Source organism: Pleurodeles waltl, chromosome 1_1 (genome assembly GCF_031143425.1).
Source record: "Pleurodeles waltl isolate 20211129_DDA chromosome 1_1, aPleWal1.hap1.20221129, whole genome shotgun sequence".
Classification (NCBI taxonomy): domain Eukaryota; kingdom Metazoa; phylum Chordata; class Amphibia; order Caudata; family Salamandridae; genus Pleurodeles; species Pleurodeles waltl.
This window is the reverse complement of record NC_090436.1, coordinates 22,972,935-22,990,125: the sequence shown is the minus strand read 5'-3', so window position 1 is coordinate 22,990,125 and position 17,191 is coordinate 22,972,935. Positions and strand designations below refer to the sequence as shown.

Sequence of the window (17,191 nt, the reverse complement as noted above, 5' to 3'; positions counted from 1 at the left end):
TAAAAGGCATTGACACAAGTGTGCTGCAGCGCAACAGACACACAGGCCTTTGGACATCCTATCAAATCACATCCAATGAATTACATAACTTGTGCTAATGAGATGCTCGTAGTGAGAGTTGATGTAGGGCCATTTACTGCACAGACTTTTTAAACTGTTGTTTTTCTTCTTGCAGACTATTCCTCGTTGATCTACTGCCCTCTGATGATTGAGATCCTTGTCGTGGAAGGCGTCTACACTGCTGCATTTTTTGTGTCGTGCGTTCTCTGTAAGTTCACTGAAAGGTTTGGTTTGAAAAGCATTTAGTGTGGGTTTGCATGTACTCAAAGATGTGGCTGAGACAGAGGGCTAGTTGTACATGTAGGAGGACTCTCAAAGTGAAATGGGATTATATTCATGGAATCTAGATTTCCCAGTATGATCCACTAGGCCAAATGAAACAGTGTGGACATATCCTCTTGAGTAGGTGTAGCAATGAGATGGGGAAAGAGGTTAAGAGAGGGGTGGTGAGAAGAGGGATGAGTAGCCACAGACGTTGGGAATTCCTATGAAGTTTCTTATCCAGGAAATTCTAATTAATGTTTCTGGGTGGGTAAGAGAAAGGGTCACACACAATTTTAGAGTTATAGATGGGGGAAGAGCAGTTTAAAAAATATTATTCTTTAGAGGAAAACTTGAAAAACATAGTTTACTTACACTGTTCTTCCTGTCGTTGAATGGGCGGGATGTCAACAGCAGAATATGTGCCTGGTGCTCGTCTAGAGCTTCCAGTGTAGGCATAGAGGTATGATTTTTCTTTGCCAGTCGGGCCAGATAGCGTCCATGTTACATGTGAAAGAAAGTGGCCAGGAAGACTTGAGAGCAAGGTGTGCACAGTAAATAAAGGGATACAGAGATGGGAGGACAAGTAGTGAGAAGAAATGAAAACAAAAGTCCACAAGATTTCAAGCTGAATCTTGCACAGCAGAACATCCCTCTACTGAAGATGATTAAAATAGAGACCACCAACAATAAAGGTGTTGTCCATTGCTATCCCTGGACTGAGCGTAAATTATACATTATGGAAAAAAAACACCACCCTAGAAAATCAGTCCTTGTGTTAAATGTAAAGAAATTCCGGAAGGTATCAGTTGTTGGTGAAAGTATTCTTTAGTAGGTAGGAGATCATATGGACCCCATCCACAAACAGGCTCCAACAGTCAGCACTACTTCAGCAAGACTAACTCCTAATATTCTTATCACTAGGCAACAAATAATGATTCTAAATTGCCACACCACCTCTCCCCATACAACATAAAACATCTCCCATAATAAAATGACTTTGAAAATATGTACAACAAAATGAAAATGTAAAACTATTACATCTTTAAAAGGTCTTTGAATACAGAAAAACAACTAATTAGTCATTTAAATAAGATGGTTTCTTCCTCACACATTGACTCCTCCTCCCATGTTTATACTTAAAACCTGGAATCCGCACATCCACACTGGGATGCACAGGTTGATGCCTGGCCACCCTACCAAGATTCCAGATCCTACGATCACTTGTCTGGATTGCAGAGTGGTTACTCCATCACAACGGTGACGGATGTCCCATCCGCCAAACTCTAAATCTTATAGGACATAATGGGATTTAGATTTCAGCGGATGGAATATCCATCACTGTTAAGACGAAGTAACCTGTCCGCCAAGTTCTAAATCAGGCCCTTAATCTTTACCCAGTTGCCCACTTGCACATTAGTTTCCTTGACTGCTTTCCTCCCATCGTAAAACACCTTCCTTTTTAATATTTTCCCTCTCTTTCTCTGTCTCTCTCCATCCTTCCACATCACCAACTCCACTGTCCACTTTCACTCTCTTCTCATTTACCCATAGAGGACACAACACTATTGGCAGTTCACTTGTAAACAACCAGAAAGCGGAGTTGACTGCTGAGTTAATTTATACTCCCTTACTTTTTTTTAGCTCAACCATCCAATCAGCACCGCGCATCAAGGAATGCTGTGTAGTTTCTTTCAACACTTTGTTAAAGTGCTCCATCATGCCATTGGTTTCTGGATAATACAAAGCTATTTTCTCATGCTTTATGTCCCTTGCACTAAAGAACTCCTCCATCACTCCCATAGTAAGTTACACTTCATGGTCAATTAGCAGTGTAGAAGGAAAACTCTCCCTTTCAAACAGTTCTTCCATAAAATGTATCACGTCATAAGATTCCATGAAATTCACAATCTTTACTTCTGGCCAACAAGAATAAATATCCATGCATAGAAGCACATACTTGTCACACAATATTATCCTAATGGGACCAGGAATATCCAAGACTATATCCACACATGGCCTGGAGGCAAGTTCCTGCATAAGAGGTGAGTTCCCCCATAACTATGGGCTGGGCCCTACAGTTCAACACCTCATTACCCTGCATACACTTTACACAGTTCCTCATCACTCTTTCAATTCATTGAGTCCATTTCAGGTCACCAGTACTGTTCCCTGGCCATTTATTTGGTCTTGGATATTCCCATGTAACTCACATGTGCATTACCTCTCAATCTCTTCCTCTGACCACTCGGGGGCACCAGTTTATTATCCCTCACAGGAAACCCTTCAGTAAGACTAATGACTCACTTGCCGATATCTTTGTATGTCCTTCTCACAATCACCTTTATTTCTCCATCCTTCCAACATCATCTTGACTGCCCTCTGTAATGTTAAATCGTTACCAAGCTCCTAACCCCATTCTTCTTCTTGTACAATACCATCAATGATTAAACAGGCATTTATTTCCTTATCATACGTCTCACCATTGAAAAACTCATCACTCTCTTTGTCATCTACACCATGTAATTGACACATCCTGAAAAAATAATCAGCAACCAAATTACTCACTTCAGGAATATACAACAAATCAAATGGTTAAAGAAGAAATCAAAACCTTTCTTTCTGAAAACTTCTTTGAGGGGCTTGGGTTCTATTTTAATCTCAAATTTAGGCCCCCACTGGAATGTCCTCACCGTCCAATACACACCTTAGGCCTCCTTTTCTGTCACATAATAATTAAGTTCAGCCTCTGTCAATCCAAGAGATACAAACAAAATAACTCTGTCTTGCCCTCCTGATCTCTGCATGAGAACTGCATCTAGTCCTTTCGAACTGGCATCCATCATCAAAAATGTTTCATCTCCAGGTTCAAAGATATCAAGAAGCTTTGTCTAAATAGAGCTTAATATCTACAAATTCATGTTCACACTGTTGACACTAAACAAACTCTTTGCCTTTGTTCAACATCTTTCTCATGCATACACTTTTCAGCAAATTGGGGCATAAAATATACTATATTATTCTGCCATACCTAAAAACATTACCAAATCATCCTTGTTCTGAATGAATGAATGAGGTGTTTAGTAGAGCGCACAGCTACCACTAAAGTTTCCCAGCCCTAGTTATGAAGCTGCCAAGAAAAGGAGAGGCATCAATTAGTCCTTAAACAATGAGTTTTCAATTGTTTCCGAAACAGTTTTTTTCTCTGGAATGTTTCTGAGGGGAAGAGCAAGGTCATACCAATATTTGGCTGCTAATACCAAGCAAGCAGAACTACACCACTTCTTCTGTTTGGTGAGGGGGATGGTCAGAAAACAGGCAGACAAAGCAGAGGGATCTTTGAGGTCAATACGCGCAAGTGAATTTAGCGATGCTGACAAAGCTGGAGAATGGTAGTCACATTAACTGACTCCTTGGTCCCGTGGTCAGGGGACACCTTGGGTTCCGCAAAGCCTCCTCAGGGGGTCCCTCACTGCTTAGAAAATTAAATATTAACAGATTAGGTCCCCAGCTTTCAGTAATGACTCATAGGGGGGCCCCTGGATTCTAATAATGATTTAGTGGGGGTCTCCGGGTTCCAGTAATGATTCAGTGGGGGTCCACAGAAGTCAAAAGGTTGGGAACCACTGGTCTATGCGCTTTAGATATGGGACTCGTCCAATTGCTACTTATACTGCAATGTGGGATTCTGTTAAGCCCAAGCATTTGCAATGCTTTTCTTATATTCTCATGGACCAAAAAGAGGAACCTTTGATGTTTTGCTGCCCAAAATATGCTAAACCCAGAAGCAGATGGATTGCTCCCTTATTCCGGTCCAGGACCTGGCAAATGGAATACAGTCCCTTAGGATGTGCAGAAGCAATTCTGCGGCTGTGGTTGTGCTGGCTGTATAAAGTCACTTTAAGCTGCATGGGGTATGAGGCAAAAACTGTTAGCTCATTCTTGGAGAATTGTTGTATGTTGAGACCATTTATCTAGGTTTTTAGCAAAATGTTATTCTTTTTTTATTTTTTATTTGATTGTTTATCTGTTTAATTCTTGGTGTTTTACTTATTTATCAAGATCAACCATTCTGTTTTTTTTATGATGTATTTTTGATATTGTTTGACACATTTTGATGATGACATTATATTTTGATCTATCAATAACTTTGAATATTGTTTCTAGTTAGTGCCCATCTTGAAATAATTCGTTTGCTTCTTTGTAGTGCAAATTCCGCTGATAGTCTGTCATTGGGTTCTCGTTTTCCTCAGCAGTTTGTGTTTTTTGAATCAAGAATTTCGGCAAGGTAAGTTCAGATTTTTCTATTTTTCTCTAAATGTCTCTTTTTCTTAGAATTCTGACAGTAGATCCATGATCCTTCTTTATTGTTCATCGCTGCTGTGTACCTGGGATAGTGATGTATTCAGGTGTCTGTTCCTTTTTTTACACAATATGGCATGTACCCGACACCGATGTGTACCGCATGCTGCAAGACACTCTTGAAGCAATGTTCAAATGGGTGCATATCTTCAACATGCATTGCCAAAGGCAGGAGTCTGGCGCTGGACGCCAGCCTTTTGGCTTTAGCAATTCTTGTATTTTTTTGTGGTAGTTTCTGCAAAACTTTGTTGTTGCTTTTTGGATAAGCTGAACAAAAAATGATTGAAGGCAAAAATATGTATGGTCTGCAAAGAGCACACATTGTTATAGAAGTCCCTGGCACCGAAGAGAACGACTTTGTGTGTGGATGTACTCCTTGTGAAAGGGCAGCATGCTGTAACTGACAGTAAATTCAGCCAATAGCTGGAGTCGGTTGACTCATTTCTTCATGATGCTTTTTGGAGTGGGTGGAAAAAATCTGAATGACACAAGAACAGACCAATAGGTGCAATCTGTCTGAAAAGTGCTATAAGTAACTGTTACACACATACTTTTAGTAAAATCAAAAGGTCTTGGATAACACCAGACCTAAAAAAGCCAGTTAATCCGCCATTCGCTGGCAGCCTCTTTGCAAATTTTTTTTTCCTTATGATTTTGTTAATCTTTATTACAAATAAGTAAGAAACATTGAAAAGATAGGTACAAAGAAGGCTTGCAAAGACTAATAGAGAGGGTTTGATAGATAGATAGATAGATAGATAGATAGATAGATAGATAGATAGATAGATAGATAGATAGATAGATAGATAGATAGATAATTGGAATAAACAGCAGAGCTAAAATTAGTAGTGTAAAAGATAAACCCATGTATGAGCATGATATACAAGAGTACTGAAAGCAATCTAGAAAGTCATTCAATCGTGACATACGCACTAAATCGGTTTTCAAATATAACTCTAATCCACAATTAAAATACGTAAAAACATGACATACAGTGGTCGAGTTAGAAATGTGCCACATTAAACACACTATAAAAGTAAATGACAACTTCATGAAGTACAGTTTCGTATGGGCACACTTTGGTATCTTGTAGAATAGCAGCAGTCAGATGAAAAGGCGGACCCCAAATGAATTTACATCTCATTGGCAGGAGGCAGAACAGACTCAGCTGGAAGGTGTCCTAAGCTGTGGAGAGCTGGTAGAAAGCGTCCTGCTTCTACTTCTAGCTCTAGACACAAAGGCACACTTTGGTATCTTGTAGAATAGCAGCAGTCAGATGAAAAGGCGGACCCCAAATGAATTTACATCTCATTGGCAGGAGGCAGAACAGACTCAGCTGGAAGGTGTCCTAAGCTGTGGAGAGCTGGTAGAAAGCGTCCTGCTTCTACTTCTAGCTCTAGACACACATACAAAATGCAGTCACTCAAAGTGAAGGTATCCAGTGGCTGAAGTGGGCAGGCCCTCTCCCCCATGCCGTATGCTGTAGTGGGCAGAAACAAAACCTGAATGACACACCAACAGACCAATGGATGAAGAGGGCTGGCTGAAAGCCCAATTAAATAAGTATATTATACATATATTTTATTTAAAAAATCAAAAGGTCTTGGCTAAAGCCAGACGTAAAAATAGAATGCATGAGTGAAAGCAAATACTAAACAAGCATTGGCAAAACCAGTTAGTCTGGATTTGATATGCAAGACCCACACCCCTCCCAGCGAACTGACCATGACTGCAGGCTTGGTTATTGGGAGATGCGACCAGTGCCCTGTGTCCAGCAATTTTCGGGCACCATTAAAAATATCAATATAACTCTGTGGATTAATGTGCCTTCTGGAGAGACTGGATTTTTCTCTAGTGGCAGTTTTGTTTCACCAAATGTAGTGCAGAGGGTTAATGTACCTGTTGCATTGAACATGTACCATGCAGATCACGCAGAATTGTATTTTCAGTAGTTAGCCGAGTGGGTTATTGCTTTAGCGCAAAGATCCATTTTTTTTTTACTAGCAGTTCATAAGTTACAATTCTAATATAGCACAGTGAGATATGGACTGGCCTCAAAGAGTTGCATGTGAACTGCAAAGTACAGGTTAAAACGTTATGTATTTTTCCCACTCTTTCATTATCCTAATGTTGCTAAACAGAGTTGTTTGGGTAGAGATAAATTCTTATTAGTAAAGCCAAACCCAACCATTGTATTACATTTTAAATTCTGAGTTTGTGCTTCTGCTGACCAAACACTCAATTTACTGTCTACCACTATGGATGTCATGTGACTCCTACACACTGTAGTGCTTATTGTCTTATGTAACATTTCCTATTCATTAATTTACATATATAAGGTTAATTGCCTCTGTATAATGCGTGTAAGATAAAGGACTCTGACACGCTACAATGGTATGAGTAGCGCTATAAAGCAAATGAAATATATGTGAGAAACGTGCTATGGAGAGATGAGGGTCACCGTTGGAGGGTAGTAGTGAAAGATTGTCTCTGTGGGCACCACCAGCACTACAGCCAGCCCTGCATGACTGACCAAGTGAACACAGTGTCCGTCTTCTGCTTCCACACACTCAGGATGCTCAAAAAGTTCTACATATGGCTCCCCATCAACACTTGCAGAACCATCACCCAAATGCCACCAGCAGGCTGGACTACGGCAACATACTTTATGCTGGAATCAGTGCTCAACTGTCCAGAAGACTCCAGACAAAACACAGCGGCCTGGCTCGCCTTCAGCCCCGCACATACATCACCCTGACCCTCAAAGAGATACACTAGCTCCCAATCCACTAATGAGCACTCTTCAAATTCCTCACCTACACATACAAAGCCTTACACAAACCTGGACAAATATACTTCCACACACCTATCAGATACCTCTGCTCAGCCAGGGACCTTGTTCACACACACACACTCCGCATACACAAAACTAGATACAGTAGTCACGCCTTCTCCTATGTCACTCCTGGAATGGGCTGCCCATGCACATCAGAGCAACTTCCTCTGTTGTTGAATTCCACAAGGAGCTCTTCACTTAGCCCACGCTCGGCCCAGACAGCTCCTGCTTCAGTGCCAGCGTACCTTCTTGGGTGAGTCGTGCTATACAGAAGCAGGGAGCAACAGCATCTAAGATTTAACATAGTGCAAAAATGAGAATTCTTGGAAGAGGGAATCATACTTGTGTCATGCTTCAATAGTGTTAACTTCAAGGTTTCCTCCTGGAACCAATAACAATATATCATGTGACAAATGAGAATCTCAAAGAAAAATCCAAGAGATTTTTTAGAGTACAGACAACATAACATAACACCCTTGTCTCTATTTAGGCCTTCCATCTGCTTTTCAATACATGTGGGCATGGCCTTCCTCCTCCCCCCTTGTGATCCCTTTGCACATGTGGAGACTCCTATGCACTTATTAGACTGCGTTATGTAACAAGAGCAGATTGTCTGACCAGTTAATTGTTTGTCATTGTTGGCCTGCAGCAGTATTGAGTAGTGAGTGCTGATGTCCCAGCCAAAATATTGAGGCAGAGGATCAGATCTTCTAAGACAACACTAGCTCAAGATGTTCTTTCGATGCTCTTCAAACCTGAGTGCACCGCGAACGGTTTGTTGTCGACTCGTCTTACTTGTCAGGTTAGACCATCGTGTCATTCAGCATGGCCGCACTAGTAGGTTTTAAATTAGTCAATTTGACATTGAAACAAAGGAGATGGCCAAGTATTGATACATTAGCATTGATGGCTGGTGGTGGTGGTGGCAGGAGGTCGAAGCAATGCTTCTCCTCTGGTAAGAACCTGGGCTCTCATTTATAGGGAACTGGCATAGGGCAGCACAGCAATTCACCTTGCTGCGCTGCCCTATGCCAAACTGAAAGGGCAGGAATGCATCATATTAATGCAATACGGTGCGTCCAGTCCTTTCCCCCTGCACTATCACCCTTTCAGCAGTCTAGCGCAAATGCCGGCACCCTTACACCCTGGTGCAAGGGGTACCTTCCTGCACAAGAACAATCCAGGGAGGTGTTCTCCTCTTTCTATGTGTGCTTCAGAATGCCGCACACATAGAAAGAGCAAAAAACGAGGAGAACAAATATTTCTCCTCATTAAGCCTCACCGCAGGAGGCATAAGGTTTTGGCTCTACCCCAGATTTACATAGATTTGTAAATCTGGGGAAGTGACAAAATCTATGGGTGTAGTGTGAGAACACTCACCGCAGTGCCCAAGGAGCACCTCCTGAGCTCAGAGTAAGGCAACGCATCGATTAGCACTGCCTTGCCTTACTCCATATTTATGAGGCCATGAAAAGCAACTCAAAATGAAAAGGAGAGCATGGAACGGCAGCTCAGTGCCACTGAAGGGGTCCTGGCTGGTACTTAGAGTAGACACCTCTGAGAGACCCATTACAAGTGCTAGAGCTAACCAGTGTTGCAGATTCAGGTTGGGAAAGGTTCTCAGGATCTTTTCTGGTGAATACTAGGGACATATTTACAAGCCGCTTGCTCTGCCATTACGTCACGCTTTGTGACGGTGGCACAAACCTTTACATCATATCATGAGGTCACTCAAAGCATCTTTGATGGGTTTGAATGGCCTAGATACGGAGTAACGCAAGGCTGAGTAACTCACTGTGTTGCTTTACTCAGCGCAAGGGAGGTGCTCCATGGGTGTTGGGATGGGTGTTCCCACCCAACACCCATGGATTTTGATGCATCTTCAGATTTGCAAGACCTTGTAAGCCTGGGGATGCGCAAAAACCTTACGCCTCCCGAGGTGAGGCACAAGGAGAAATATCACTGTTTCTCCTCATTTTTCTTCTTTCTATGCAGGAAGATGCCCTTTCCTGTGCAAAAACAAGCCTGCCTACAGCACAGACACCCTTGTGCCATTGTGCAAGGATGTCTGCGTTGGTGCTAGGCAGCTAAAATGGCACCAGCGCAGTGGGAAAGGACAGGAATGTACCTTATTGCACAACCATGGCGCATTCCTGCCCTTTCTGTTTGATGCATGAAGCACAGCAAGGTGACTTACTGCGCTGCCCTGCGCCAAAATCCCAAAAATATGGGTCTAGATTTTGGGGGGCTTATTTACAACATTTTGGCGCAGGGCAGCATCGCAAGGCTTCCTGCTGCGCTGCCTTGCGCCAAAAGGAAAGGTCAGGAATGCACTGTATTCTCAAAATACGGTGCAGTCCTGTCCTTTCTGCCTGCGCTGGCTCACAAATTGGTGCCCAGCACCAACGTGGGCACCCTTGTACCATGGTGCAAGGGTGTCTGCATTATTGGCACAATTGTTTTTCTGAAGGAAGGGGTGTCTTCCTCTTTCTATGTGTGCTGCAGAATGCTTCCCCGTTACAGGCCACAATATAGTAGTTGGCGTAGTATGGCTACACCGTATACGAGTTGAAACCAGTGCTACTTCTGAGTAATGCGTTGTGTGCTGGATAACTTAGGGCCTGATTTAGAGTTTGGTGGATGGGGTTACTCAGTCACAAACGTGGAGGATATCCCTTCCGCCAAAATATTAATCCCATTATATCCTATGGAAATCGTAATCCTGTGGACAGGATATCAGGCACGCATCTGACGGAGTAACCCATCCCCCAAACCTTAAATGAAGCCCTTAGTTTAACAGGAACCGTCTTTGCTTACCGCTGTACTTTCTTTTACAGACTGGAAGAGTGTTGATCTGACTCCGGTTGGCACAGTGTTGGCCATAAGTCTCTCTTTCGAAGTTTTGCTGTTCATCATAACAAGACCTGACTCCTCCAAGACGAAAGGTAGGGTTTTTATTGTAGATGTTTATTTATAATGTTCCCATATCCCGTGGGACCTTGCAAAGATCCAGGCTGATCATGTCCCTCATGAGATTTTGTTTTCAGGTCAAAAACTGCGTGGCTTCTACATTTTTTGGAGCCATCATTTTCAGATGAGTAAAAAAAAAAATAATAAGAACTCTGGCAGTAGGAAAATCTATGTAGGTGCTAGAAAAAACTACAGCAAAGTTGTATAACCTTTTATAAAATGCACATGCAGTCTGCTCAGAGGAATTCTGATCCTATATGACACTGCCCAATCCTCACTTGCTCTCAGACCTCCCCTCCCTGCCCCCACTGACCAACTCCATTGTGCCAGTCACGCTGTCCTCCATCCAAAATCAGTCTCCATCCACACTCTCACCCCATCTTCACAGTCACCCCCAAACACTCAGCCCATTGTCCATTCTGTCATGGCCCTGTTCATGTTCACACCCTGTCCACATCTGCATTGTCCACTCCCACCCTGGATCCCTTCTAACACGCCACGCCCACTCGCCCTCCCCCTTCTCTTCCCATTTCCTAATCCACCAACACTATTTGTGAATTGAAAACAAAAATTACAAATGCCTATGTTTCCACAAATAAAGAAAAACATGAGGCTTTAATGAGTAAATACATTTTAGGATTCTGAACTTTATTTGCGTTCTTCTTTTATCCCATTTTTGGTCTTTCATTGTTCTGAAACCACTAGGCCAGGGTTCTTAACCTTTTGACTTCTGTGGGCCACCCCTTAATCATTGCTGGAATCCAGGGGCCCCCATTTAATTATTGGAATCCGGGGACCCTCACTGAATTATTGGAATCCGGGGACCCTCACTGAATTATTGGAATCCGGGGACCCCCATTGAATTATTGGAATCCGGGGACCCTCACTGAATTATTGGAATCCGGGGACCCCCATTGAATTATTGGAATCCGGGGACCCTCACTGAATTATTGGAATCCGGGGACCCCCATTTAATTATTGGAATCCGGGGACCCCCATTGAATTATTGGAATCCGGGGACCCCCATTGAATTATTGCAATCCGGGGACCCTCACTGAATTCTTGGAATCCGGGGACCCCCATTTAATTATTGGAATCCGGGGACCCCTCCTGAGTCTTTACTGTAATCTGGGGACCGCAGCCTCAGATTTCAGTCCAATTTCAGTGATTTGAACTGGGAAACAACACCTACAAATAGGGAAACAAGCAATCATCAAACAAATGCATCAATGCTAACATCATATTTAATTCACACAAAAAATCATTATCCAAATCCTGATGGTAAGGTTGGAGCTTTTGTAAATTCAATGGAGGCCTCCCATCGTCCACACTATGTTCTGTTGATGCACCTGCAGGGCTCCCCCCCCGATCAATCCGAGGACACCCACTTAGTTTTTAGCCTCCAATTTCAAATTCATTACCATTTACAGAACGTTTTAACATTTTTATTTTCACATTTTGCTTATTTATTTATTGCATTTTAGTAATCCGTTAATATTTACTGAGTTAATTTTCTAAGCAGTTGGCAACCTCCTGAGTAGGTGTCACTGGCCCTCGGGGATCTCGGACCCCAAGTTAGGAACCGCTGCTCTAGACGAAGAGTTATAAACTTTCGTCTTCTTTTTGTAGAACGTTTGTTTTTAGTTAACTGCTTCAGAATATATAGTAGCAGATTTGCGTTAAACAATTTCACTAGCAAATATGTATATATACGTTTAGAATTGTGAGACTGGACCTTTCTTCTGGAAACATTTCAGAAGCGGCTCGTACATTTGAAAGGCAGGTGGAGCTGGGTGGAGACAGTCACTTGCCGACCCCTGGCTGACATCCATCTCCAGTCCTGTTAATGATGTGTGGGGGTAGAGAGACCAGAGGGTCTACCCTCCTGTTACCCTTAATACAAGCATGCTAGTACCACAGCATACACTGGTGTAACATGTTTGTGTAGGAAAAATCAAAATATAGACTAAAATCATATACTTTATTTAGGATTGTTAAAGAGAAGACAGCCATACTCCTGGCAATGGAAGCATAGGTGCTCAGGAGCGAGTAGCCGTATTCCTGGTTATAGAAGGATTGAGTAACCGTACTCCTGGTTATAGAAGGCTAGGTGGTCAGGAGTGAGTAGCCGTACGCCGGGTTATAGAAGGATAGGTGGTAAGAAGTGAGTAGCCATACTCCTAGCAATAAAATCATAGGAGCTTAGGAATAAGTAGCCGTACTCCTGGTTATAGAAGGATTGAGTAGCCATACTCTGGGTTATAGAAGGATAGGTGGTAAGAAGTGAGTAGCAATACTCCTAGCAATTAAAGCATAGGAGCTTAGGAATGAGTAGCCATACTCCTGGTTATAGAAGGATTGAGTAACCGTACTCCTGGTTATATAAAGAAAGGTGCTTCAGGAGTGAGTAGCCATACTCCGGGTTATAGAAGGATAGGTGGTAAGATGTGAGTACCCATAATCCTGGTTATAGAAGGACAGGTGCTGAGGAGCGAGTAGCCATACTCCTGGTTATAGAAGGATAGGTGCTGAGGAGCAAGTAGCATACTCCTGGTTATAGAAGAATAGGTACTAAGGAGCGAGTAGCCGTACTCCTGGTTATAGAAAGATAGGTGCCGAGGAACGTGCAGCCGTATTCCTGGTTATAGAAGGATAGGTGATAAGGAGTGAGTAGCCGTACTCCTGGTTATATAAGGATAGGTGGTAAGGGTCAAGTAGCCGTACTACCAGCAATGAAAGCATAGGTGCTCAGGAGCAAGTACCCGAAAGCCTGGTTATAGAAGGATTGAGTAACCGTACTCCCGGCTATAGAAGCATAGGTGTTGAGTGAGAAGCCATACTCTTGGTTATAAAAGGATAGGGGCTGAGGAGCGAGTAGCATCCTCCTGGTTATCGAAGGACAGGAGGTTAGTAGCAAGTAGCCGTACTCCTGGTTATAGAATGACAGGTGACAATCAGGGAGTAGCTGTACTCCTGGTTATAGAAAGGATAGGTGCTGAGGAGTGAGTAGCGTACTCCTGGTTATTGAAAGATAGATGCTGAGGAGCGAGTAGCTGTACTCCTGGTTATAGAAAGGATAGGTGCTGAGGAGTGAGTAGCATACTCCTGGTTACAGAAGGATAGGGGCTGAGGAGCGAGTAGCATACTCATTGTTATAGAAGGACAGGTGCTGAGGAGGAGTGGGGTGGGGACAAAGATAAAAACAAAGAGTCTTCATCAGGCCCACAAAAACCTTCTGGGGGTGGGCCTAAATCCTCTTCACACCATCAGAATAAAATGCCTTGGTGCTATATTTGTAGGACCAAAGGCCATTGGGCAGGAGATAGGCTTGGTGCTTTTCTATGGGCAAGCACTCCCACCACCACAACCCCCACTGCGTCAACTAGTGCCCCTAGCAACAGCAGTGGTGGTGGGAAAAATAACACTACCAATAGTCAATCCAATGGTGTAGCAGGGCTCTCTCTGGGAAATGTAGTGGAGGTTGGTTTAGTTAGGGAAACCACTGAGGCTGTTTTAGTCTGATGGGGGCATTGACCTTGCCACCCTTGTTGCTTGTCCCCTTAATATGGATAAGTACAAGCAACAACCCCTAATATATGGTGTGCAGGTTGAGGCCTACCGGGACACAGGTGACAGTGTCACACTGGTGACTGAAAAACTGGTGGCCCCTGAGCAACACCTACTTGGTCATTAGTACCAGTATCAGTGACTGACACCCATAACAACACTGTAAGCCACCCCATGGCTGTTGTTGATCTCAACTGGTGGGGGGGGGTTACTAATACAAAGAAAGTTGTGGTATCCACAGACCTACCTGTAGAATGTCTGCTAGGGAACGACTTGGAGATTTCAGCTTGAGGTGAAGTGGAGTTGGAGGCCCATGCTGCCATGTTGGGCATTCCTGGGTACATCGTTGCTTTAAAAAGGGCTCAGGCCAAGAAGCAAAGAGGACTGGGAAACCTGGATCCTGGAACAATGGACCAAGAGCTTCCTAAAAGTAGGGGTATAATGGGTAAAAAATTATCCACTATCCCTCCCTCCACTGATGATTCCCCCTTTGAGGAGGAGGAGTCAACTCCCTGTGCAGAAACAACACCAGATGAGCTGGCAGCAGACACTGCTGAGCTTTTGGGTGCAGGGGTCCTGCTAGGGAAGAGCTGCGTGTGGCACAGCAGACCTGCCCCACACTAGAGGGTTTGAGACAGCAAGCTGTCAAACAGCAGAATGGGGATGTCATTGATAGCCATAAGGTGTATTTGGAAGACAACCTCCTGTATACTGAATCAAGGGACCCTAAACCTGGAGCTGCCAGGAGATTGGTCATCCCTTTGCAATACAGAGAGTTTCTTCTTACCTTGGCACATGACATTCCTTTGGCTGGGCATTTGGGCCAAAGTAAAACTTGGGACAGGCTTGTTCCCCTGTTTCACTGACCTCATATGTCAGAGGACACCAAAGAGTTTTGTCACTCTTGTGTGATCTGCCAAGCCAGTGTCAAGACTGGTGGCACTCCAAAGGGTGCCCTTTGAAACGGTAGGGGTTGACATAGTTGGCCACCTTGACCCTCCAACAGCTTCAGGCAATAGGTTTATCCTGGTGGTAGTGGACTATGCCAGTAGGTACCCTGAAGCCATCCCCTTAGGGACCACTACAGCTCCTGCAGTGGCAAAGGCCCTCCTCTGAATCTTTTCCAGAGTGGGCTTTCTTAAGGAAGTGGTGTCAGACAGAGGTAGTAACTTCATGTCTGCCAACCTCAAAGCAACGTGGAAGGAGTGTGGTGTAACATAAAAGTCCACTACTCCTTATCATCCACAAACAAATGGTCTGGTTGAGAGGTTTAATAAAACTCTCAAAGGTATGATAATGGGACTCCCTGAAAAACTCAGAAGGAGATGGGATGTCCTGTTACCTTGCCTCATTGTTGCTTACAGGGAGGTACCCCAGAAAGGAGTGGGCTTTAGCCCCTTTGGACTCCTCTTTGGGCACCCTGTGAGAGGTCCCCTTGCACTTGTTAAGGAGGGTTGGGAATAACCTTTAAAAGCTCCTAAACAGGACATTGTGGACTATGTACTTGGACTCAGATCAAGAATGGCTGAGTACATGAAAAAGGCCAGTAAAAACCTTCAGGCCAGCCAGGAGCTGCAAAAGCAATGGCATGACCAGAAGGCTGTCCTGACCCAGTACCACCCAGGACAGAAGGTGTGGGTATTGGAGCCTGTGTAGAACTAAAGGGTGAGGTTACCTACTTGGTAGACCTAGGCACTTCCAGGAGTCACCTTAGGGTGCTCCATGTCAACCGCCTAAAACCCTACTATGACATGGCTGATCTCACCCTGCTCATGGAAACTGATGAGGGACAGGAAGAAGAGAGTGACCCTCTCCCTGATCTCTTTTCCACCACTGAAGCTGTTGGCTTAGTGGAGGGAGTAGTACTGGCAGATTGTCTTACTGCTGAGCAGAAAGATAACTGTGTAAATCTTTTAAGTCAGTTTTCTGAACTCTTCCAATTGATACCAGGTACCACTACTTGGTGTGAGCATACAATCAATACTGGAGACAGTTTGCCTGTCAAAAGTAAGATTCATAGACAGCCTGACCATGCCAGGGACTGCATTAAACAAGAGGTTCAGAAAATGTTAGACTTAGGTGTGATTGAGCCTTCAGAAAGGCCATGGGCTAGCCCAGTGGTACTTGTTCCAAAACCTCACAGGAGGGATGGTAAAAGAGAGATGAGGTTTTGTGTTGACTATAGGGGGCTCAACCAAGTAACCACGAGAGATGCTCACCCTATACCCAGGGCAGATGATCTGATAGATACACTGGCTTCTGCCAAGTATCTAAGCACTTGTGATTTAACTGCAGGTTATTGGCAGATTAAGTTATCAGAAGATGCAAAACCTAAAACTGCATTCTCAACCATTGGAGGGCACTATCAATTCACTGTGATGCCCTTTGGTCTGATCACTGCACCTGTCACTTCTCAAAGGCTGGTGAACACAGTCCTGCAAGGGTTGGAAGCTTTTAGTGCAGCATATCTAGATGAGATAGCTGTCTTTAGCTCCACCTGGGATGATCACCTGGTCCACCTGTGGAAAGTGTTTGAGGCCTTGATAGTGAGGCGTGCATTTTGCAGGGCCTCTAAGTGCCAGATAGGGCAGGGGAACATGGTTTATCTGGGCCACCTGGTAGGTGGATAACAGTTTGCACCAGTGCAGGGGAAGATCCAGACCATTATGGAATGGCTCCCCCTACAACTCAAACCCAGGTGAGAGCCTTTTTAGGCCTCACAGGGTACTATAGGAGATTTATCAAGAATTATGGCTCCATTGCAGCTCCTCTTAATGACCTCACTAGTAAAAAGATGCCTAAAAAGGTATTGTGGACAGCCAGCTGTCAAAAAGCTTTTGATGAGCTCAAACAGGCCATGTGCTCTGCACCTGTCCTAAAAGGCCCTTGCTACTCCAAAAAAATCATTGTCCAGACTGATGCTTCTGAATTGGGGGTTGGGGTAGTGCTATCACAGCTTAATACTGAGGGCCAGGATCAACCTGTTGCTTTTATCAGCAGGAGGTTGACCCCTGGAGAAAGGTGTTGGTCTGCCATAGAGAGGGAGGCCTTTGCTGTGGTCTGGGCACTGAAAAAGTTGAGACCATACCTGTTTGGTACTCACATTATTGTTCAGACAGACCACAAACCTCTACT

The 17,191-nt window shown here is 43.9% G+C and overlaps 1 protein-coding gene across 1 annotated transcript in view; it reads left to right on the top strand.

The window, feature by feature from the left end:
• LOC138255715 (uncharacterized) overlaps positions 1-17,191 on the top strand; it is a 359,027-nt gene that overhangs the window by 148,543 nt on the left and 193,293 nt on the right. Inside the window, exons 4-6 of the mRNA XM_069205843.1 lie at positions 176-268; positions 4,529-4,609; positions 10,357-10,464. Coding sequence (XP_069061944.1) covers positions 176-268; positions 4,529-4,609; positions 10,357-10,464 — 282 coding nt within the window. The remainder of the gene's footprint in view (positions 1-175; positions 269-4,528; positions 4,610-10,356; positions 10,465-17,191) is intronic.